Genomic DNA, 24,994 nt, shown 5'->3' with positions numbered 1-24,994 from the left:
TGTATGAAAATTTTTGTTTATGTTTGGGGTCAGTATATTTGAAATAAATTCTGTTCTATATGACTTTTGCAAAACTTTCTACTTATGAAAAAATCCTGAAAATATATGTATGGTTCCACAAAAATATGAAAGCAAAAAATTCAACATTGATTGTAATAATAATAATTGTTCTTCTTTAATGATGGTATAGTTGTTGAATTAATGACACACTGATGCTCCTGAAGCTTATTGCAGCCTGTCTGCTCTTCCAGGTGAAACTCTGCTCAGTCCTCTGGTGATGTGCGGCCCTCACGGTCTGAAGTTCCTGAAGCCCGTGGAACTACGTCTACCACACTGTGCATCTATGACCCCTGATGGTTGGTCTTTTGCTCTAAAATCCTCCGACTCCTCGTCGGGTACGCTGTCCTTTCTCTCTGTCCTTTGATGGGTCTTTTGGGATCGGGATTGAAGTTTAGAAGCAGCGATTCCTCTTGTGATTTCCTTTCATTTTCTGGGTTCCCTGAATTAACATTTCACGCTCAGAGTCATCCTGATCACATGATACACTGTGTGATCTGTGCGCTTGCTTTGCTTCATCGATTTATCACCAGTCTTAATCGCAGATGCACTTAAAGTCTCTTTAGCTCTTATTCATTCACAATGAACCCATGTAATATTGTAAAATGTGACTGGAACTGACACACATCATTGGGCTCAGTATGGCCACATTTGGGATAGACAACCAGGACTGAGTCCATCTAAATTAGCATTCACTTTGTGTATAAATTCAGGATTCACTCCTGATCTTGTGATGGTTAACATGGTGGTAATATGGCTGTAGATAAGAAATATGGATGCCAACAAATGAACCCATTACATTATTGCGTGTGAATACAGGAGTCACTCCTAATTTCGGCATGGTGGTAATGTGACAGGTTGATATCAGCAAATATTTTTTTTCAAGAGTGAATTTGGTTTTCAAACGCATAACCAGTTTCTGTGTGTGAATAGAACTGGGTTAAGTGCTCCAAAGGGGAGTGACTTAATTAAGCTGCAGTGTGAATAGGGCCTGACCAAACATTCAGTTCAGGGAATCAAAACTGAATCTCTTAACCTGTTAAATGTCACCCCGTCCCGTATACGGGACACCTACGTTGACTATACTATATTACAATCAAATCTAATCTAATCTTGACAAACTATATATCGTTGGAAAGGTCTAAGACTCCCAAATATATATTATACCAATATATTTTGTTAAAAATTATGTAGGAAAAGTAATAGATCAATTTATGACAAGAGTGCACCCTCAGAAATCTACATTACAAAAGGAGCTTTGAACTTTGTTTTAAAAAAAGACTTCCTCGTTGCCTTTTTCTCTATCACATTTTAGAAATCATCAGAAGTTATATATCACTTGAAAACATAAAATCTAAAAATTAATCCTTAAATGAATCCGTAAATGGCACATCAAAATCATATTACAAAATGTTTTCAGTCATGAAATATAAAAAGTTAGGTTTGTATCATGCACATTCAAGTCTATCTTCAAAAACGTGAGTGACATTTAACAGGTTAAATGAGGTGACTATTAGGGGTTGACCGATATATCGGCAAAGCCGATATTTGTCATTTAGCAGATATCAGCATCTGCTGATAAGTTTTTCTGCTTGGCCGATGTATTCGAGGCAGGACTTTTATTTTGATGGCGCTGAGAGCGGCAGCGTCTGAGCGCACACAGTTCTCACATTCTCCCTCTTGTTCACTGTCATCATTAACAGTTCTGTCTTACAAGGATATAAGTCTGTATACAGATATTATAATGATTGATTTGATATTATTAGTAAAATCTTTGAATGACTAATGAACATTTAATTTCACAAATCTTGCAAACTTAGTCGAATCCAGCTGTGAGATCTTGTGACATGATTTTAAACTCGTGATTTCAAATTATGCTGCACTTTATGCATTTGCCCACTGTCATATTCATGTTATTTTCTCTGTGTGCTGTATGTAAAGTGAATGTTACCCTGGCTTTATTTGTAAAACATGATTCCCATTGCACACAAACTTCCCAGAATACTGAGTCCCCTGTTTGGGTACAGTGTTTACTTCCTTTTTAATTATATTTTTATTTAATATTTATTTATTTATTTACTTATTTATTTATTTTTAATCCATTGTCAAATAATTAAAAAATTCTTGACTAATAATTAAAATTGTCAACAAAAAATCATGTCAGCTTTATATCAGCTATCAGCCCCCCTGCTTTCCAAGATATTGGCATCAGCTGTCAAAAAAACAATATCGGTCGACCACTAGTGATAATGTGGCATCTTGTGGTTCTAAATGACATGTGGTTGTAAATAATAAATGAACCTGATTGCTAATTTTGATGAAAGTCTTTCCAGGAGCAAATTAATTTGTCACTACCCTACTTAATCAAACAGTGAGTATACAGAACAGTATTAAGCAGCCAAAAATGAGTGACAACTGAATTTAGCTGCAGTGTGAACTAGGGCTGCATGATTAATCCAAATACTGTGATTTTAATTACATAAAAACATATGTGCAACGTGTTTCAGAATGAAGCATGGCATGTTGTTCTTTTATCTGTGAGCAAGACAAATTATTATTATTATTTTTATTTTACAGAGAATATAAAAGTTTTATTTCTTACTTTTGTTAATATTTATATTTGGCAATAATATTGATTATTATAGTTATTTTAATATTAAATATTATATATTTTATTATAAGTATTATTTTATTCTAATTATACTTTGGTAACAATTTACAATAAGGTCCCATTAGTTAATTTAATGCATTAACAATAATGCCTTGCTAAAGTAATTTATTTTTATTTTTTTGTTGAAGTTAGTTTATAAAAATAATACTCTTCATTGTTAGTTCATGTTGAATCAGGTCAATTAAATATTAAAGGAAAACGACATGCACTGAGACGGGAGAGGTACGTATAAACTCGTCTAAGTTGAGGGAAGAACATAATGGAATTTGGAAAAACGGTGGCGTTATCCTTTAACAGATTTGATTGTAATAAAAGGGATACTCCACCCCAAAATTAAAATGTTGTTATTAATCACTTAGCCCCATGCCGTACCAAACCTGTAAAAGCTTCGTTCGTCTTCAGAACACAATTTAAGATATTTTGGATAAATATCTTAAATCTATGAGACAGTCACAAGCCTCCCGGTTTTCATCCAAAATATCCTAAATTGTGTTCCGAAGATGAACAAAGTTTTTACGGGATTGGAAAGACATGGGGCTAAGTGATTAATAACCAAATTAAAATTTTGGGGTGGAGTAAGTAATGCAGTGAATGGAACCTATATTATTATATATTTTATATAATACATTTTTGGGCTAAATTGTGCAGTCTTATAAAAGAGCACAGCAAATCTAATGCTTTTTTTCTTTTTAATCATAATTTATCAGAATATTTTTTTTTTCACAAATCACGCAGCCCCAGTGTGAATAGAAAAATCTGAATTGTTTGATTCTGATGTTGTCTAACAGCATATTCCTCATGATGTTCCTCCTGTTGATATGTTCACAGCTGACCCCAAATGCTGGCAAAACAAGTGTCTACCAGGAGACCCCAATTACCTGGTGGGTGCCAACTGTGTGTCCGTGCTGATCGACCACTTCTGAAGAGAGCAACAGCTGGTCTGTTACTGAACGTCAGCCTATGGACCCCTCTCCAGTTCTACTCAAGAGGAGGGATTTGCACCTCTTTATGAAGTATTCATTCTTCCATCTTTTCTTTGATGGGCTGAAGCGTCGTTCCCAAAAAATCTCTTTGAGAACAGCACTGATGGCACAGTGCTACAGAGCGCTCCTTTTCCCATTCCCTTTGGTTTCCTCTTTCCTTTTTTTTTGAGATTGGTTAAGCTTTTTTCTTTACCTTTTGGTGCTTGAAGACTTGCAAAAAATGACTGAAATCGAACTGCTAATGGAATGCATGACCTGTGCCACAGACAGTCGGAAAAAGTTATCCCATTTTTGATCCCAAGTCTTGAACTTGATGGAAAATAGATGGAAAAATGAAGTAGTTTTACGTTAAACAAGTGAATCTCACCAATGTGTTCCCAAACAGAAAAGTCCATGTATGTAGAGCTTTTTTGTTTGCGAGGTCATGTGTTTTTTCGTGGAACGCTGTTATGGATTTTCACGGATCTGGAAAGCATGTCGGTTTGTAGAGAATGAAGAACAATTGAGACTTGTTGCAGGAAAGAACTGCTCATTGAAGGAATGTGACTGTTGCACTCATCTGCTCATGGACTTCCCTCTCTGGCTAAAAAAAAAAAAGAAAAATGGGCTCTTTTTCTCGTTTTGAAGCGATCTTTTCTAGCGATGTTTTACCGTAGATAAACATTGACTGTGGTTTTCCCAAACTCCTGCTGTCTAGAGATCTATGCATGTGCTATGACTCAGGTCCAAACGCCTGCTACTAAGTTGAGTACACAAACCTACCCATCATCCACTGCAAACAGTGATGCCTTATCTGCATTATTTTTTTTTTGTACCTTTGACCCGAAAGACTAGCAAACGTCGAATTTCTGTTACAGAGGGAAGGACAGGAAACCCTCCCACCGTAATGAAGCGGGATATTTAGCACACAAATAATGAAGTCTGATCAACAGGTCTGCTTTCTCACTGCTATGCATTTGAAGTCAAAGAATATACACGAACACTAGGATATGTTTCAATTACAGCTGTATATATTGTGCTAGCATATGGCCTTGGTTCGCTGTAAATTACCTTTTGTACATCTTTGTTATTTTGTATAAAACCGTAACTAAACGGAAAAAAAAGAACTATAACGTTTGGTTATGTTTCTATAGCCTTGGAATTTACCTTAGCAGTACGGTAAAGGGAACTGAAACGAATAAAAAAAAATTCCATAATGCAACGAAAAAAGGACGTTATCTTTTATACCAACAGCATATATATATATATATATATATAAAACACTACGTAATGGCATTTTTAACAGTTACAGAAACATTTTTATTATTTACAAACTAGAAAAGTGCTCGGTTTAAATAATTTAAGGACTCTGTACTTCAGAAGGGTCTGTGTTGGTGGTTGGACCACGACTTTATTTGTGATATTGGATGCTGTATTGTGTGCCCTGAAATGTATTTTTGTACTAATAGACAGTTTATTAAGGCACATTAATATGACTTTGTTTTGATATGACGACGCAGCTTCATCCCGCGTTCAGTTTCTTTACTTTGTGTGGCCACATTCTTTTTATTTTCTTTGCAGCACATTTCTAAGTATCCAACTGTATTAATAAATAAATGCGTTTTTAAAGTAAAAAAACAAAAAACAGAGAAAAAAACCAATGGTTTTTACTGCTTCACCAATGCGGTGTTGGATAATCTTGACGATTGTGAAATGGAAAGGGTGTCAATGACCCCAGTATTGTGTACAGAATGAAACTGGTTCATTTGGGTTTGTGGAACTGTTTATTGTCGAGCTCAGAGGTTGAGGGAAGGGAAGTCATGAATTTTGCCCTTTCACCTACTTAAAACACACTGCAGCTGATTAGTCTCCTGACTGGCGAACACGAGCATTGAGAAAACCAGAGACTAGATCTCTTAAAAGCCATTGTGTCAGCAGGATCAAACTCATAAAGCACTGACTCCCAACTGGTTTGTGGCAAGTGGTGAAATTTAATTCGAGTGACAAATTTGTGCCAAAATACCAGTGTTTGAATGGACATGGCCTTTGAATTTCATAAAAAATATGCTGTATGGGAAGCCTTTTATTACATTATTAAGCGTTTGTTATTTGTATTTCACCATAAACCAGTTGAGAACCGCTGTTTTACGAGTTAAAGTTGTATTATATACTATTAAATTAAGTACATTTAGTGTACCAAAATCTTATTAGAGTCTATTTAACTGCAAGTTGAGATGATTATAAATGAACATTATGAAGGCACACGTTTAATCAAGTACTATTGTAAAACAACAGTTGAGTGTACTGCTGGAGAGGTTAAAATCCTTCACTGTAACCACTTGCTTTCCCTGAGACTAGTGCGTAACTACTGGTTAGTAGATTTCAAAGTTGTACCGTTAGCTTATTCTATGGATTTCTACAGTTTAATGTCCTGCGACATGATCGACTTGTGAATTTCCTGAGAGAGTGGAATGTATTTCTTTTGCGTCAGGTCCAGGAAGTAGAGAGGATCTTGTATTAAGGTCGGGTCGAAGCCCTCCTCCACCAGCTTCACTTTCTTCATCTTGAACGTTCCTGTGACTTCCAAAGAATTCTGAAAGACAAATTTGTTATTGATGAGTGTCCGAGAGAGACTGAAGAGGACAAGCAGGATTCATGGGAATATATATATATATGAGGTAAGGCATCAAACCTGAATTCGGATAAATCGTGGTCTGGCGTACACTGGAAGATAGTTCGCCAAAACACTGCAAGTGTCGACGCAGTCTAACTCTCTGCCCTCTTTCAGTTTCACAGCTGCCATTCCTATCCTTCCTTCATGCCCTGAAAATAAAAGAATTTAGAATGAAAATCCAATTAAAAATATACTTTGAATATATATATATAGGTGTGTAGTATTTCAGTGGATTTTTCTGCTTTCTTAAAGGGACAATTACCCTAAAAATGGAAATTGTCTTTGTTTACTCACACTTGTTTCAAACCTGCATGCATTTCTTTGTTAAACAAAAAATGTTATTTTGAAGAATTTTGGTAACCAAATTTGGTTGTTTGAGCTCTATTGACCTCCATAGTATTTTTTTATTTTTTTATTTTTTTACAATGGAAGTCGATGGGAACCAAAATCTTTTTATCTACCAAAACTCTTCAAAATATATTTTGTTTTCAGCAACTTGCACAGGTTTTCAACAACCTGAAGCTGAGTAAACAATGACAGAATTTTTAGGTTAACGAACTCTTCAATGATTCCAACTCGTCAGAAACAAGTTGCATTGAAATAAAAATTATTTGGCTGTTGTGTAATTTTTTTCTTCACATTTATTAAAGTACCCTTTATTATAGAAAAACTTGGTTGCTCTTTTTTTATTTTTAAAACATCCATATTTACAAGTAACTGACCTGATTTTAATCTCACAAGCCCTTTGATTGATTTTGTTCAATTTTAAAATGATTTTGTAAGTAATGATATGTGGCTCGCTTGTCAAGAACAGATTTGAATCAGTGAGTCATGTTTCAGTTTCTAAAAGGATTCAAATTAGTGTTGTCAAAAGCACCAACATTGGTACTGAAATTGTAAACAATGTGGCGATACCAGCATTTCCTGCTAGCATTTTGAGCAGCTTCTAAGACACCTCTGATTGGCCACTGTTTTTTCACGCTCAACAGATATGTCTCTGATTGGCTATAAATCCACAAATCCACTGATAGATGCGGCTTTTGAATGCTCCTGTGTGTATCTGTGTAAGCATTTGGTAAAAACGTGAAGCAATGATCATTGTAGACGATCACAGACATCTCTGTCGAGTGCATGCACACAATGGCCAATCAGAGGGGTTTAATAATTGCTCAAAATGCTGTAATCGTCTCTTTTTTTAATTTACACTTGTTGCTAAAACAGTAAATCATGGCACTACTGTAGCAACACCAAGGTCACGAGTTCAATTCCCAAGGAAATGAATGATCCATGAATAAAACTACATTGATCACTGTAGACCATCAAGAACCATCAATGGAATTAATTAAATATGATGAAATCCATCCACTCCACCTTCAACTTTGACTCCATACACATTGGCCTCCTCGATGCAGTCCACCATCATGAGAATATCTGCCACCTCAGTTGTAGCCACGTTCTCTCCTTTCCACCTGCAAAAAAAACAATGTTAATGCAATGCTTGAGACTCTAAAATGTGCCAATAATGCTTCAGCTCCGCTACCTGAACGTGTCTCCAACTCGATCATGAAAGTAGACAAAGTTGTGGTAGTCGATCCTCAGCAGATCTCCGCTGTTGAAATACAGGTCTCCTTTCACAAACACATCACTGAGTCTCTTCTTCTGGGTCTGCTGCTTGTTCCCAGCGTAACCCACAAAAGGGGTGTGTTTTGTGATTTTCCCGACCAGAAGGCCCACCTCATCTACAAAGCATTTAATATCAACAACTGCAGGGCTAAAGCTGCACATGTGAGATGTTCACATGTTAAACATGAACTTTTTATGACTTAAGTTCTGCTCAAAAGGTTAGTGGGAGTTGGGACTTAAAACCTCAAATACTAACCTAAACAAACACCTCATACTATCTTTACAGACGTTGCAAAACAATAAAATGAATAATATCATAAAATCCACAAAGCTAGCATCTGATTTACCTTTTCCAACTGGGATACACAGACCCTCGGCGTTCCTCACGGGCTCTTCTTTCTCAATGTCAAACTTAATGATGGAAAAGGGGAAAAACACCTGTGGAGTACAACCACAATCAAGCTAACTTTGCACACAGATGCTTTTCTCAATGCTAAGAAATGTGTATTGTCACTAACCTTGCTGAGAATATTGATACGGCCAACCACTCCGACTTTATCAGTGTAATTGATGAATCCGACATTTCCCTCGGTGGCGGCATAAAGCTCTCGGACATGAATGCATCCGAAACGGTTCAGGAATTCTTTCCAGACATCTGCTCGTACACCGTTTCCAATGGCAATTCTCACTTTGTGGTCTCGGTCATTGTCTTTCTGCAACACGAAGTGGAAAGAACATCCCAGTTTGTGTTTTTGTCTTTGCACTGTCCCAAAGAATTTCCAGACAAATTTGAGACACCTAGTGAGCTGCCTTACAAGGGAACATGCTAAGGGTCATAAAACCTCCACACTGAAAGTTCTCAAATAGTAGATGTAACACGATGTTACCAAGACAAGGCTATGGCTTTGATTCCCAAGGAATGCGTGAACTGATAGAGTGCACTATAAACTTTTAATGCAAACCAGGTCACAAAAAGTGCCTGCTAAATGTAGGAAACTTGAGTCCAATTGAGTTTTATCAAAGTCCCTTTCAAGGAAAGTCTGTTCACTCAGTGGCCATGTTTATAACACCTCCAGGAAGCTATTTTTGGCATCCAAATCCAATCTAAATCTGGAAAACTGCTTGTTGAACTCACAAATCTGAAGTGAACTGCCCCATGAATGTTGTTCTTTATGCTCAAATAGCATTTAAAAAGCATGTTTTTCAGGCTAGACCAGCCAATGCACTTTTCAGGTTACAATGGGAATCAGAGCTTCTAACGGCGTCGCCATCTTCAATGACTGGAAATTGACAATTTTTTGCATGTTGCTAAGCTAACAACTTAATATACAAGAGTTTACACAAATTCTGAATGAAACGGTCAACTTTAAATGTTATGTTTTCTCGTGCAATTCATTCTGGGATTACCTTCTCAGCCAGTCTTAAGGTGCATTCACATTTGCCATTATTGGGCAAATTTTCGTAACTTACAGTAAATGCAGTCATTTTAATAGGAATCCATGCCATCTAAAATATCATATTTCTTCATGCAGATTTCGCAATGGGTTACAGTTGTATCTCCATACTTCTAAACCATACGTGCGTTTACCTTCGGCGCATTGCAGAGGTAGCGCAGGGTTTCACCGATGTACTGCATCACAGTTATGTTGTGCTTTCTGCAGTCGTCCCAGAACTGAGAGGCGGAAAACTTCCTCCTCAGAACCACAGTGTTACCTGGAGAAAACACGCAAGATGGAAGCAGCATTATATTATATATAAACCACAAGAATAATCTTCTAGATCTAAAATCAGTGTGTTATATAATCCGTCAAACCTCTTTCAATGGATCCGACGAGTCCGATGAGGAATCCAGCGCTGTGATACAGAGGCAGATTGATGTAGAATATGTCTTCAGACGTCACTCCACACACACCCTGGATGAACGATGAAGCCCAGACCCTCTCATGGGTCACATACGCTGCTTTAGGAAGACCTCCATGGACCAAAGCACCAATGTTATTTAAGGATTCTTATTATATATACAGTCATACATATATTTAGTTTTTTTCAGCAGTATCGGCTTCTTGTGATATGCTATTGAATGGAATAGAACTATAAATATAACATGTACCACTACATGTGGGCTTGTCAGATACCTGTAGTGCCAGAAGTGTAGATATACAGAGCTGTAGTCCTGATATGGATGTTGGACCTGAGAGACGGGGACAGAGGCGTATCTGAAGCTTTGGCGATGGCTTGACCGATACACTGAATGCCGTCTGTAGTGCACTCGTCCGACAGGAGGTATACAGTTATCCCCTTCTCTTTCAGTACAGGCAATATCTCCTCAACAGCATCACGAAGCTCTGCGAGAGAAACACGTCACTGCAGAACTCTACAGCTAATGACATGTATGATTACAATACTTCAGAGGGTTAAATAGTTGATTTTCAATTATATAAAAAAACATCTTATTAAACATTAACAAAAGCAGTTTTTGTGATATCGTGTAGAAGTCTTCCAGATATCGGTTCCCAAAGAAACAGGCTGGTTTTTACATGCACGGCATGTGCTTGAGTCCTCTAGGCCAGTGCTTCTCAAACTTTTGTCTTATGTTCCCCTTAAACCCATAAGTGGGGCTCAAGCACAGCTTCATTAATGTGCTCTTTTTTTTTCATTTTATCCACCGGATAATGTTTTCAACTCGAAATAAGCTTTTTCTTGAGAACATGTTAGATTTATAGGTAAATAAGTAAAAGAATAACAAAATGCAGTAAATGGTAAACAATTTAGGCTTTCTATCTCTTGTTGTAGGGATGTAAAGGTATTATCAACATCGTGATAACTACCTCGATATTATCGTGATCACATGACTATATGAAACAATTGGTCTTCTGCATCCAAAAAGTTTAGTTTTCAACATTTAAACTTCTTTAAACTTCGAGCCATTAAGCTTTGGCACAGTATCTGTCAAACTGACTTTTAATGTACTTTTTTTTTTTAAACGATCGCAATTAACAGACTATCGTGGACTTCATATTGAGATATTATCATAACGTGAGATTTTGATATCGTTATATCCCTATCTTTTTGTGGCTATATTAAATGTATTACTAAAGTATTATTAAACATTATTAGCTACATTTAAAAGATTACGAATACCAGTTTGCAACAACAGTCAGCATAACGGACGGTTTTTGTACAGATAAAAGAACTGGAAGCAATACCCACGTGCAAAGACGAATAGGCTAAAGGATACCCGTTTTCCTTATTACAGTTTATTAGTTTAGTGATTTTTGTGAAGGGGAAAATCTGCCTAAAAGTTCCAGTTCTGCCTTCTGATTGGTCAATCAATACAGCATTCCAGTGGCACGAAAATCAACATTTAGTGGAAGGATGCCAGTTAATCAATTTACCAAATAACATGCTTTTTATTATTACATTGTTATATTTATACCCTTAATATCTTTTTATATAGTAACTTTTTATATAATAAAATAATATAACTGTAAACCCTGATAGATGTAATGACTACCCTTTAGTTATGACTGTATTTACAACAACAGGACACCATCCACGTTTGTCCTCATTTGATAGCTCTAATCTTTTAAAAAGTCATAATTAAATATGTTTAAGAAAGCAACGTGGGCGTGGGGGTGGGGCAGGAAAACCCCTAGAATGTTTCGGTTCTGCCTTCTGATTGGTTAATTCAACGTTCCAGTGGCGCGAAAAGCAACAATTACGCAAAACACCTGGTCATAACATCACTGTGCAGGAACTATATCTTTGTAGCAAAAAAAGGCCAGTTAACTTACGAAATATCGTACTTCTATATATATAACGACCTTTTTGTAGTTTGACTATATGTGTAATATAACACAGCATATGCTTTATTGCATAATAATTATTATTTTTTTGACAGTTTTATTATTTTTAAGTGTCATACATTTCTGTCTTATATGTTTAAGAAAGCCAAGTATTTCCCAAAAGCATGAACGCATTTAAAAAATATTTGGGAAAGAGTACAAAGGCCTCACAGCATGTCATTCCGATGCTGTAGTAGCCCCTTGATCCATATATATATGTCTGTAGTGACAGTGCATAGACCTCACCAGCAGCTGCTATGAGCACGTTCGCGCCGCAGCAGGAGAAGCAGTGGAGGAGTGATTTGGATCTGATATTAAAGTTGAGGAGTGCTGCGGGACAGCCGAGCTTCGCCAGGCCGAGCCAGGTCCACACGAAGCGGGGCTCGTTCCCCAGGAACAGCGCGACCGTGTCCCCTTCTCTGAGCCCAGCCTCCGAGCGCAGCGCGTTCGCTACTCTGTTACTCTCCTTATCCACCTCCTCATAAGAGTGAGTCTTCCCCTCGAAATGAATAAACGCTTTTCGCGGGTGTTTCTTCACAGCCTCCAAAAAACAGTCCACAATACTGTAGAATGGAGTTTTCCTTTTGTATACAATTAATCGGATCCCGCATCCAAGAGCCCTGTACATATACACGCAGTCCTGGAAAAAGTATGGGAAGAAAGTTTTCAGCAGCGCAGGGAGAAGAGCCAAGCCCGCGAGGAGAGAGATCCACACATACATGTTTACTAGAGAGTGGAAAACACTGGGGTTTGGAGATTAACTACATGCCATAGTCTGACACCTCTTCCACAGTCTTAAAATTCATGGGCCACATTTTCGAAATGCAAGTTCAGCCCTTTTGGTGCTCCAGAGAGAGATTATATCATTCTGATCCACCCCCGAGTCTCATCGTGTTGCCAGATCCTTCTTTAAATCGGTGCCTTGTTTCCACACTTTTTTAACACGAGAAACCAGGTCTCTCAATAAATTCAGATAATTAACTTTGGTTTGTGGTTCAGTTGTTGGTAATTAATTTTTTTTAATGGAAATGATGCCGAATTTGTTGCTACAGACACACACACACACACACACACACTCTCTCTCTCTCTATTGTAATTCCAAGTTTTATGCATTTTTCAAATAAGTACAAGATAGAAAGAGAAGGAATAAAAAAAGAAAATTACATTTATTTTTTTATGATGAAATTGTCAGGGATTCAGGATCCGGATAGGGGTGGGTACCATATTTTCCGGACTATAAATCGCACATTTTTTTTTCCTAGTTTGGCTGGTCCTGCTACTTATAGTCAGGTGCGACTTATTTATCAAAATTAATTTGACATCAAACAAGAGAAATGAACCAAGAGAAAACATTACTGTTTACAGCCGTGAGAGGGCGCTCTATGCTTCTGTAGCCTACACTGAAAACATAGAACGCCCTCTCGTGGCTGTAGACGGTTCTTGGTTCTTAATGAATGCGACTTATAGTCCAATGCGACTTACCTCGTCATGATGTATTTTTTGGACCGATGCGACTTATACTTAGGTTCGACTTATAGTCCGAGAAATACGGTAGATCATTCCACCGGCCAGGAATTATGAACGAGAATGTTCTGGAAAGTGATTTTGAGCCTCTCTGATGGTAACACCAGACGTCGCTCAATAGCGGATCGGAGACTTCTGGAGGAGATGTAGATTTGAAGTATTGATAGGAAGTAGGAGCTTGCTGAGCCTGTTTCTGTTCTTTATGCAAGCATCTGTGTCTTGAACTTGAATCCGCAATCCATAGCCAGTGCAAGGAAATAAAGAGAGTTGTAACATGGGCTCTTTTGGGCTAGTTGAAGACCAGTCTTGGCGCTGTATTCTGAATAATTTTAGAGGTTTGATTGTGCATGATGGAAGTCCAGCCAGAAGAGCATTGCAGTAGCACAGCCCAGAAATGACAAGGGCCTGGACAAGAAGTTGTGCAGCATGCTCCGTTTCGAAAGGACCTGACCTTTCTGATGTTGTGCAATGCAAACCTGGAAGATCGAGCATTCTTTGCAGTGTGGTCTTTGAAGGCCAGCTGGTCATCAAAGGTTCCACCAAGATTTCTGACCGAAGTTGATGGGGTAATTATAGAAGAACCTAGCTGGATAGAAAAATCATGCTGTAGAGTTGGAGTGGCAGGGGAGACAAGAAGCTCAGTCTTTGCCATGTTTCTACACAAAATGAAACTCAGTTACATATTTATCTCTGGAGTAACACATATAATGCTGTATTCTGATTTTTTTTTTTGTATTTTAAGCTCCCCAGTTTACAGTAGTTATGTACAGAGAAAATCCTTATTGTGTTTTGGCGTTTAATTCCATGCAGTTGCACTAAATAATTGCATATTAAGTAGGTCATTATATTATAGAAACTTTGCTGATATACAAATTATTTTAGGACTTTCAATAATGATTGAAACAACTTCTGTAGCAAATTAATGGAGAGATTCTTACGAATTTCAATATTCCATGATCAAATACTCTCTAACTATTCACATTAAACAAAATAAATACTTTTAAAATGGCACAATGTAAAAATTTTTATTTATTTATATTTTTGGAATAAAATTTTCCACTTAAACAAACAAACAAAAAAAAAGTTTAGTACATGAGTATTTTAAACTCACAACATGGCAACCCTCTTTCAATTCAGCCTTTGAGACATGAGCTAGTGGGAGGGTTTCTGTGGGAGCCAGTCATCTCACAACAAACTCTTACGAAACTATTTGTTCACTGCAGAATACAGGGAACCATAGTATCAAATTCTTAGAAAGTCTCTTTTGAGATTGACAAAGAACTTTTTTAACAGTTTTATTATCTTTTGTCATAATAGTGTTGTCATAATAGTGTGATGAACTGGTTTAATTAAGGGGTTTTGAATTATGCACAATAAGCAAAATAATTATTTCCACCAATACATTTGTTGAATTTGTAGTACAGACAAAATAATAGTAATAATAATAGTATTTATGTGTGTTAATTGTGATCTCTGGACAGTTATAGTCCAAGTGTAAATTTATAGTCAGGAGTGTGAACAAATAATTGATTTGATTTTTTTTCCATTATACATTATAACTTAAAGAACATCCTGCTCTTCACAATCTGAAATGACCGTCCAGTATCGACTGATATGTGTCACGTGTCAGAGGTCTGTAGCTTTTCACCGTCTCGTCTAAAACAAACAGAGGGTCAGTGATTGCAGCAGGGTCGAAGCCCTCCTCTACCAGCTTCCCTTTCAGCTGTTTGAAAGTGCAAGTCACAGCCAAACAGTCCTGCAATCAGAAATCCTTTGACTTATTTGAGACATGAAAGAGTACATAAACACACTGACACTACAAAGTGATCATTTAGTCAGAAAGAGCATTGTGAGTTACCTGGATCCTTATCATACGTGGTCTGGCATAAGAGGGGAGGTAAGTAGTCACGTGACTAAAAATGGCATCGGGCTCAAACTGATGGTCTTTCTTCAGTGTGATGGAAGCCATTCCTGTCCTTCCCTCATACCCTTCAAATTCAATAAAAAAAATCTAGTGTCACTAATGGTTTTGGAAGAAATATTAACCGGTGGTATGAATGTCAACTGAATAGTTAACCCAAAAATTTAAATTTGTTTCTTCATTGAAACAGATATTGAAAAAGGTAGCATTGCCTCACCAATGGATGCTCTGTAGTGAATGGGTGCCATCGGAATGAAGTCTCAAAACATCTGATAAAAACATCACAATAATCCACCAGTCATCCACACCACTCCAGTCCAATCCTGATTCACACGAGAAGACTTTTTTTCACTGGAGAAAGCAATATCTTGGATAGAGGACTCCTAAAAATGGCTTAATGGATTTGTTTCTTATGCAGTTCTTTGCTTCACAAGATGTTAAATGATGGACTGGACTGGTGTGGATTATTGTGTTGTTTTAATCAGCTGTTTGTGCTCTCATTCAGACGGCAACCATTCACTGCAGAATAATGATGTAATGATACATTTCTTCAAATCTGTTCCCATGAGGAATCAAACTCATCTAAATCTTGAATGGTCTGAGGATGAGTAAATTTTCAGCAAATTGAAATTTTTGCATGAACTATTTTAAAAGGAGTGAAGTAGCATTAAACCTGGAACTGTAACGCCGTAAACATTTGCTTCCTCGATACTCGTTGCCATAGTCAAGATGTCAGACACTTCATTTGTGGAAACGTTTTCCCCTTTCCACCTAAGATGAAGAGGACCATGCAGTTATTCAAGATTCTTCTATTTGAATGTAATATTAAAGCTGTAACTTTACCGCTTGCGGGAAAGTTATAAAATTTGGCACACAGATAGAGGACGCTCTGAACTGTCAACATAGCAAATTTGGAGTCTCTAATTAAAATTTGTTTTAGTGTCAACATTTGTCCAAAGTTTCACTCATGTTTATGCAAATAGCGTTTGAACCGTAAGACACAGAAGGAAAATCCTTGGCTCATGCAGTGTCGAATGAACACCATTTAATGGTTTGAAAACCTACTTTTTCAAAACTTGTCCTAGACCGTTAGTCTGATTCTCACCAAAACTGACTCCGATCATCTCCAGACCATGCTGGCAAAAGGTTATGGAATTCAAGTTGATTCATCAAATCATTCTCAAATAAAGTGCGAACAAATTCTACGAGGAGCACACAAAAATGGATGTGAGAATATATCTCCACATCGGCATATCGATCATCAGACCAAGCTGGCAAAAGGTTTTGGAATTCGTTTCAATAAAAAAAAAAAATACCTTTCTCGTTTAGTGCATCAATGAATTTGCTGGAAAGATGCCAAACGCATAAATAACACCAAACTTTGTGCCATTTTCACCTCACACTGACCAGGCCACATCAATTTTGTAACCATGCCACCTAAAGTGATAAACCATTCATTAACCATTAATAACGAAATTTCCAAAAATGCTAATCTTTTCATTTCTAATCTAATTTTTGATTGCATTAGCCTATTATTAAGAAATCGAATTACAACGCCACGTACTGGCCAAAAGTGGTAAGCCAGTAAGTAATATTACAAGTGGTTGCATTTATGATTTTCCAGCCATTTTGACTAATCCTCTCAAAATGTTTTGCTTTAGTTGGTTTGATGCTTGCTTCTGTAGTGCTTGGCTCTGTAGCTACATTTCTTTTTGGAATCTATTCCAAGGCCCAATTGAATAAAAATGTTAATGCCATTTTTTTCACCTAAAAGTGTCGCCCACCCGATCCTGGAAGTAGAGGAAGTTTTCGTGGTCTGTTCTGAACAGATCTCCAGAGTTGAAGTAAACATCTCCCTTCTCAAACACATTGTAGAGTTTCTTCTTCTCGGTCTGTTTAGGATCCCTGGCATATCCAGCAAATTTGACCTTCTGGGTAATCTTTGACACTAGTAGACCAGTTTCACCTGTATTACAGTCAATGACACATTAATGACATGTTCATCAAAGTAAAAACCAAACAACTGCGCTGTGTGACTTGTGACATTTGTATGCATTAGTGCGTTAACGCATTCGATTAATTTGAAATATTTAACGCGTTAAAAAAAAAATAACTCAATTAACGCGGTTGCAGTTTTTTTTATTTCCGGTTGTGGCCTATGTGTGTTCAACGTGCAAAGAAATATGGATAAGACCAAGGAAGGACTTTTAGACGGAAAGTTTCAGTATAAAACTGTGCCGGATAACTCTTTAGTCTGCCACAAGAAACATTACTCTTCATTCAGTCTGCCACAAGAAACAGCAACATTAAAATCATGAACTCAAATGTCATTGTTTAAAAAAAAAAACAAAAAAAAAACAATGACTGTTCTAACAGTGCGTAAAATCAGACCTTTCTGTAACGCTAACGTTAATACGCTTAAAAGAAAATAACGAAATAATTGTGTAGCGGAGTATTTTTTGTACACAGTGCCGCGAACTGTCAATCACTCCTGTACGCGTGCATCACTGTCCTCCTCACAGCTGCAGCAACTTGCGCTCTCTCTCTTCATCAAGCTTTAAAACAAAAAGGGGACAAAAAGATCATATTGTCTTTGTGCATAGGCTATAGATTAATTCGATAAATGAATATCTAAATTTGTGTCTTGCCGTCTACGGTCTTTTTTTAGAACTTTTTTAGAAAAAAGATGCTGCAGCCAATGAGCAGCCAGCGGGGGCGGCAGGACGACTCAACCTCCGCAGACAGTTTTTAATGTTTATCAGACAATAAATACTCAAGATTTTGCTTTAGTATAACTCACAACGAGTTTCACACACCTTCTCCGGCCACGTTGAGTTGTTGACACTTAACAGTGGGAAAAGCGACACATGCGCTATTCACTTGTGTAACTTAAGGGTGAATGGGTAATGTAGTTTCTGCTCTGGGTGGGATGAATTAGGAAGCTTGCATTGTGAAGGGCGCTCTGAAAATCGGCAGTGCAGGTAAAAGATTAAAACCTCTATTAAAACAGATGTCCAAATGAGCGTACCGGTACGCTACAAGCACGTTCTGGGCGCACGGAGAGGTGGCGGTACGCTCAAGAGCTATATTTGGAAGTGGCGGTACTGAGTACCTGTGAGTACTGGCCCACTTAAAGCACTGGCAATGACTATACTTTGGAATTTTTTTGCAGTCCACTTAGAATTCAACATGGAAATCATGTTTGTTTTTTATTGGCATTGATTGTTTTGAAATTCAAATGGTACTTACATGCCTGTGTTTTTATTTCTGTAATAAATATGGCTTTCAAGCCAACAGTTAATTTGGAGGATATTGATGGTTTATTGCAGGTATGTTGTTTACATGAGAAAATCTGTGTTACAGGTTAAACAAAAATTCCAATAAACAATCATATTTTGAATTTAATTAGTTTCTTTGTCTTGAGTTTACATGAATTATTTACATTTTACATTTACATATCCAAAAAGTTTCAGTCTTTTAATTGCGATTAATCGCGATTAATTTAAAAAAAATTGTGCGATTAATTAGTTAATTTTTTTTAATCGATTGACAGCACTAGTATGCATACAAACATGCTTTCTCAGAAGTACTGTTGATTAAAAATGAAAATGTTACTTGCCTTTAGCTACTTCTATGCAAAATCCTTCTGAGTTTCTCACAGGCTCCTCTTGTTCTTGGTCAAACTTAACCAATGCATATGGATAGATTTTCTGAAATAACATTAATGTGTTCAGAAATTTTCAATCGTCAACAGTTCTCATTTCTGTACTTCTGATTTGTCTAACTTGATGAATTGCAGGTAAAAGAGTTATGACCACATTCACTGAAAATTTCAGTGCATCTACCTTATGAAAAGAATTCACTCTACCAACAGCCCCAATTTTCCCAGCATAGTTCAAAAAGCCCAGGGTTCCTTCGGTTGCGCCGTAGAACTCTTTGATTTCAACATGTCCAAATCTGCTTATGAATGTCCTCCACACCTCTGGTCTGATCCCGTTCCCAATGGCCATTCTGACGTTGTGTACTTGGTCGCTAACACGCTTGTAAGGATGAGAGAACAAAGATGAGAAAACAGCTTATTGTGCAGAGCAAACAGAGCACTGCAGACACTGGAGCGGAGAGTGGGGTTAGACGTGTTGCCAACATAACTGCATTCATATACAGCAGCCTGTGATCCAGAAGATTATATAGGAATGCATTACAAAAACTAAAAATATATAATCATTTTATAGCTGTGTGGAAGACACTTCAGGTAAACTGTCATAGTTACAATAGTATTCATGGCATCAAAATGTCTTCATTTAGCCCAGTAAAGGAGATTTAGAATTTTTCTCATTAATTTAACATTTTATGCAAATTTCATAGAGATAAAGATGTTGAAAATATATAGAAATAAACAACATTTTGATTTAATTTTTTTTATGCAAACTGTTCGCATACTCCATGTGATAATGATTCAACATACACTAGTTTACTCCCTTTACTCTGTGGCCAGAGGACAGCTTAAAGATTGGCTCAGCTTACCCCACTCTAAATTACAGTGAGCAACCAACAGATCACAGCCATACTTTCAAAGTACTGTAGATGACAAAAACAAAAAAAAGAGGAAGATTCAGAGTTGCAGATTGACTTTTTAAAATGTTCAAATACCTTTGGTGTATTGCAGAGGTAGCGCATTGTTTCCCCAATATACTGTATAACAGTGATATGATATTTTCTGCAGTCGTCCCAGAACTGAGAGGAAGAAAACTTACTCTTCACGACAACAGTAGCTCCTGAATACAAAAACCAAAGAAACAAAAAAAACATGAAAGCATGTACACATACACACAAAAAAAGCTAAACAAAACAGATGATGTCGACATCCATGAAAGCACATACAAAAAAGTAAATAAAAAAAACACAACATTGATGAAAGCACATACACAAAATCTAAAGCAAAACAAAATCAACATCCATTGCACAAGAACAAAATGAACATTTTAGATTACCAACAAAAAAATACAAATAAATCATGCCTCTTTCAATAGCACCACAGAATCCAACGCCAAAGCCGGCACTGTGATACAAGGGAAGGCAGAGGTACACCACATCATCAGACTTCACACCGCAAATAGAAGGAAAGAAGGCCATGGCCCACAACCTCAGCTGAGCAATCACTGCTGCCTTTGGAAGACCTGCAGGGGACACGGCTCATGAAATACACTCAGTTATTAATAACAGATTTGCCATTTTGTTGAAACTTCTGTCCATTCTCTCTGGTGCAAAATCATCCTCAGCCAAAAATAGAGTATGTAACACTGTTCGCAGGCACGGGAACGAGGATGCGGGATTTGGCGAACATTTCAATAAAACGTAATAATAAAATACCTAATAAAATAAACACAAAAGAACCAAAACACAAAATAAAGTCCAGGGGTGTATTCCAGAAAGCACCCGGCTGATTCACATGAGATTCTAATCGGGCAATAAAAAAAATATCTATTCTCACAGTTGGGTTGGGAGCTGGGTCTATACTGCGCGAGCTATGATGACTTTCACCTTAATATTTTAGCGCGGATGTACACCTAGCAGAATCTGTAGGGGGCGAGAACGAGTCTTTAAACCTGTGTGTATGCCTACTGTGAAATTACCACATCAAACGTGACTTGCTAACATGGATGCAGCTGAAGCCGCCGGGTTTGCTTTTTTTTTTTAAAGAAGCATCCCAATGGAAACCTCAACAAGATGCACACCTGTTTCAAATTACAAACTTGTAATATATAATGTTGTGCACTATCCGTCAGGGCCACTGAAGGCGAGACTGGTGAGTGGTGCAGGTGTCGCTCATTATCAGTTATTCCCCCGGCCCCGCCCCACTCATCACAGAGAACAATAACACATCAGTCACTGAATCCAGTCTTACCTGTGGTGCCTGATGTGTAGATGTACGCTGCTGGGCTGCTGAAGGTGATGTTGGCCCTCAGGTCTGCAGGAATCGGCTCATCTGAGGCCAGCGCGATCTTGTCTGTAAGGCTCTCCATTCCCTCAGTGGTCACATGGTCAGTCAGTATATAGACAGAGATGCCCTGCTCTCTCAGAGCGGGCAGCACCTCCTCAACAGTGTCCTGCAGTTCTACATGAGGGGATTTCAAAGTACGAAATACAGGTGCATCTCAATAAATTTGAATTTTGTGGAAAAGTTTATTTCAGTAATTCAACTCAAATTGTGAAACTCAAGTATTAAATAAATTCAGTGAACACGGACTGAAGTACTTGAAGTCTTTGGTTCTTTTAATATGAGTTGATTAGCTGATTAACATGTCACCATATTCTAATTTGTTGATGTAGTTAATTAGTGGGTTTTTGTTAAATGTGATCCAAAAATCATCAAAAGCCACTGCAAAGGTTTCCTGAGCCTTTAAAATGGTCTCTCAGTTTGGTTCACTACGCTACACAATCATGGGAAAGACTACTGATCTGACAGTTGTCCAGAAGAAAATCACTGAGACCCTTCACAAGGAGGTTTCCAAACATTCATTGCCAAAGAAGCTGGCTGTTCACAGAGTGCTGTATCCAAGCTGTATCCAAGCATCCAAAGTTGAGTGGAAGGAAAAAGTGTGGAAGAAAAAGATGCACAACCAACTGAGAGAACCCCAGCCTTATGAGGATTGTCAAGCAAGATCGAATTCAAGGATCTGAGTGAACTTCACAAGAAATGAACTGAGGCTGGGGTCAAGGCATCAAGAGCCACCACACACAGACCTGTCAAGGAATTTGCTGAACCACAGACAATGTAAGAGGCGTCTTACCTGGGCTAAGAAGAAGAACTGGACTGTTGCCCAGTGGTCCAAAGTCCTCTTTTAAGATGAGAGCAAGTTTTGTATTTCATTTGGAAACCAAGGTCCTAGAGTCTGGAGGAAGGGTGGAGAAGCTCATAGCCCAAGTAGCTTGAAGTCCAGTGTTAAGTTTCCACAGTCTGTGATGATTTGGGGTGCAATGTTACCTGCTGGTGTTGGTCCATTGTGTTTTTTTGAAAACCAAAGTCACTGCACCCGTTTACCAAGAAATTCGGAGCACTTCATGTTTCCTTCTGCTGACCTGCTTTTTTGAAGATGCCGATTTTATTTTCCAGCAGGATTTGGCCCCTCTCCACACTGCCAAAAGACCCAAATGTTGGTTAAATGACCATGGTGTTGGTGTGCTTGACTGGCTAGCAAACTCACCAGACCTGAACCCCAGAGAGAATCTATGGGCTATTGTCAAGAGGAAAATGAAAAACAAGAAATCAAACAATGCAGATGAGCTGAAGGCCACTGTCAAAGAAACCTGGGCTTCCAGACCACCTCAGCAGTGCCACAAACTGATCACCTCCATGCCACGCCGAATTGAGGCAGTTATTAAAGCAAAAAAAGAGCCCGTACCAAGTATTGAGTACATGTACAGTAAATTAACATGCTTTCAAGAAGGCCAACAATTCACTAAATGTTTTTGTTTATTATTATTGTCATTTAAACACAATTAAAATGAACCAAAGACTAAGTACTTCAGTCTGTGTGCACTGAATTTATTTAATACACGAGTTTCACAATTTGAGTTATGCAATTTTAATACACAATGTGGAGGCAAAGAGTGATGGAAGCTAGTTTCCACCATTAAAAAGTTAAATAATAAAGGTAATTGTGAGTTGTTGTTTTAAACCACACAAGTTTAAATCTCACTATTCAGACTTGTTTCTTTCTTTCAGAATTGCAAGATTAAAAAAAAAAAAATCTTTAAAGGAAAAAGTCAGTTGTGACTTGTGAGATGTTAAGTTGCAACTGCAAAATATAAACATGCAATTCTGAAGAAAATATTTGCTACTGGAAATTGTAAGGTATAAAAATTGTGAGATGTGAGATATAAAAACTTTGAATCATAAGATAAAAAGTCACTATTTATCTTTTTTTTACTCATGATTACGCAACAATTTGATTACAGGGTGAAAAAAACTAATATAATGCCTTAATAATCAGAATCGAGCATTCAGAAAGTTTCATTCATTTCGACCCTGACGTAAACTTCACATGACAGACCTATACAATCAGGTAACACAAAAGCGTCTCATTTACTCAAGAAAAAATCTTTAAAAAAAAAACTTTAAGAAAAGATTACGCAACTTCTTAAGACTTCCTTAGTATCTGCACTTAAAATGAATATCAAAATATGCATAAGAATTTTTGTTCTTAAATGTCTTGTTTTTAAATAATAATAATGAACTGGGGGGGGGGTCTCTAAATAGTTAATATATTATTTGTGTTAATAAAAGTTAATAATCATGTAACCAACGTTGGTGAGAGACGGGCCAAGGTCACTAAGTCAACAGCTTTACAGTGAATACAGTTTACTAAGATTGCATCTGACAAACACACCTTTGAACTGGAAGAGTAACATTACCTGCACCGGCGATCAGCACAGTGGCCCCACAGCAGGTGAAGCAGTGTAGAAGTGATTTAGATCGGATGTTATGATTGAGAAGAGCAACAGAACATCCGATCTTGGCCAAAGCCAACCACATCCACAAGAACATGGGCTCATTCCCAAGCAGAAGCGCAACCGTGTCTCCTTCATGAAGATCCGCGTGCCTCAACAAACTCCTCGCGATCTTATTACTCTGTTTATCCGACTGCACGTACGAGTGGGTCTCATCCTGGAACCGAATGAACGCTTTGTGCGGGTGCTTCTGAACCGAATCCAAGAATCGATCTAATAAGGTGTAGAAAGGTCTGGATTTGAGATATTTAGTCGTACGGTACATAGATCTTGCTATCCGACCCGCGTACTTGGCCTCTGAGATTAAGTAAGGATAACGAAATCTTAAGGCAAATAAAAGTATAACGGCACTTACAATAAACCAAAACATCATGAGATCCGATTCCTTTCCGTAATAGCTACTTTCTAATAGTTCGCAACATATAGATAAGCATTAAAGCGGGATGTGGGCGGGGCTTCGGTTAGTGGGAATGGACACAATACTGTAGGTCTGCTGGAGCTGATGGGAAGACACGCCCACTCGTGTTGAGTGGCGTCTTGTCATTGATCTCACATGGCGGCTCAATCATTGAGGGGTGGGTGTGTGTGTGTGTGTGTGTGTGTGTGTGTGTTGGGGGGGGGGGGGGGGGGGTCTATGTGCTTTATATCCACAGGTGAATGTTTGACCAGCTGTGAAACTGAAGCTTAACAGAAGGGGAGAGTGTATTTGTTTCTTTGTTGGGGTTTGTTTTTTGGCTTGTCACTTGCTTTATGAATCTGTATACACTGATTTTCTGTGGGGTTTGTCCATTCTGTTAAATTAGGCTTTATTACAGTCTCTCCGTAACTGTGGGTATTTCATTTGTAAACTGTTGACGAGACCATTCTTTGGATTCTTTTGTGACTTCTGTGTAAAATATTTTAATTTGGTAAGTCACTTCTCTTGCTCCTTTAGGATCGAACCTGTGTATCCTTGAGTAGCACCCGAGGGTGCGTGGTATTTCACCGGATGCAAGTCCTAGGGTGACGTAGTCGTCTCTCCACCATTTCTGTTGCTACATACTGTAAACATGCGGGCAAACCTGTTAGCATATGACTTCTCTTTTAAAGTATTTAATATTATGATGTTTTAATAAATCAACCAACTATCACCTTATCTTATGTGGTTTTTCTTCATAAGATGATGAAGATGAGAATGGTCTCTCTCATTTCCTGCAGAACTTCCCA

The 24,994-nt window shown here is 37.8% G+C and overlaps 3 protein-coding genes and 1 long non-coding RNA gene across 9 annotated transcripts in view; 1 reads left to right on the top strand and 3 right to left on the bottom strand.

The window, feature by feature from the left end:
• LOC128013957 (tight junction protein ZO-1) overlaps nt 1-5,335 on the top strand; it is a 28,692-nt gene extending 23,357 nt beyond the window's left edge. For 3 of the 6 annotated variants that reach the window (XM_052597155.1, XM_052597156.1, XM_052597159.1), the window contains 2 exons: nt 252-395; nt 3,557-5,335. In XM_052597155.1, coding sequence (XP_052453115.1) covers nt 252-395; nt 3,557-3,651 — 239 coding nt within the window. In that variant the 3' untranslated portion in view covers nt 3,652-5,335. The remainder of the gene's footprint in view (nt 1-251; nt 396-3,556) is intronic. The other 3 variants (XM_052597157.1, XM_052597160.1, XM_052597158.1) reach the window with 2 other exon arrangements.
• LOC128013961 (uncharacterized) lies at nt 147-1,978 on the bottom strand. Its single transcript, XR_008183466.1, has 2 exons — nt 1,552-1,978; nt 147-1,085 (listed from the first exon to the last, which is right to left on the bottom strand). It is a non-coding gene; the product is annotated as an uncharacterized LOC128013961 (long non-coding RNA).
• Nucleotides 5,336-5,455: 120 nt separating the features above from the next.
• LOC128013958 (long-chain fatty acid transport protein 2) lies at nt 5,456-12,771 on the bottom strand. Its single transcript, XM_052597161.1, has 10 exons — nt 12,079-12,771; nt 10,123-10,332; nt 9,801-9,959; nt 9,576-9,700; nt 8,506-8,700; nt 8,335-8,425; nt 7,905-8,103; nt 7,736-7,833; nt 6,383-6,513; nt 5,456-6,283 (listed from the first exon to the last, which is right to left on the bottom strand). Exons 1-10 carry the CDS (start codon nt 12,551-12,553, stop codon nt 6,107-6,109), a joined length of 1,860 nt encoding a protein of 619 aa, XP_052453121.1. The 5' UTR covers nt 12,554-12,771; the 3' UTR covers nt 5,456-6,106.
• Nucleotides 12,772-14,367: 1,596 nt separating this feature from the next.
• Nucleotides 14,368-24,249, bottom strand: LOC128013959 (long-chain fatty acid transport protein 2). The gene is made up of 10 exons (XM_052597162.1): nt 23,693-24,249; nt 21,183-21,392; nt 20,296-20,454; nt 19,928-20,052; nt 19,123-19,317; nt 18,897-18,987; nt 17,045-17,243; nt 15,951-16,048; nt 15,215-15,345; nt 14,368-15,112 (listed from the first exon to the last, which is right to left on the bottom strand). Exons 1-10 carry the CDS (start codon nt 24,159-24,161, stop codon nt 14,936-14,938), a joined length of 1,854 nt encoding a protein of 617 aa, XP_052453122.1. The 5' UTR covers nt 24,162-24,249; the 3' UTR covers nt 14,368-14,935.
• Nucleotides 24,250-24,994: the final 745 nt, after the last annotated feature.

The sequence above is a fragment of the Carassius gibelio genome, chromosome B25, assembly GCF_023724105.1.
Source record: "Carassius gibelio isolate Cgi1373 ecotype wild population from Czech Republic chromosome B25, carGib1.2-hapl.c, whole genome shotgun sequence".
NCBI lineage: Eukaryota > Metazoa > Chordata > Actinopteri > Cypriniformes > Cyprinidae > Carassius > Carassius gibelio.
The sequence above is the reverse complement of the archived record's forward strand: the minus strand, read 5'-3'. Positions and strand labels throughout refer to the sequence as shown.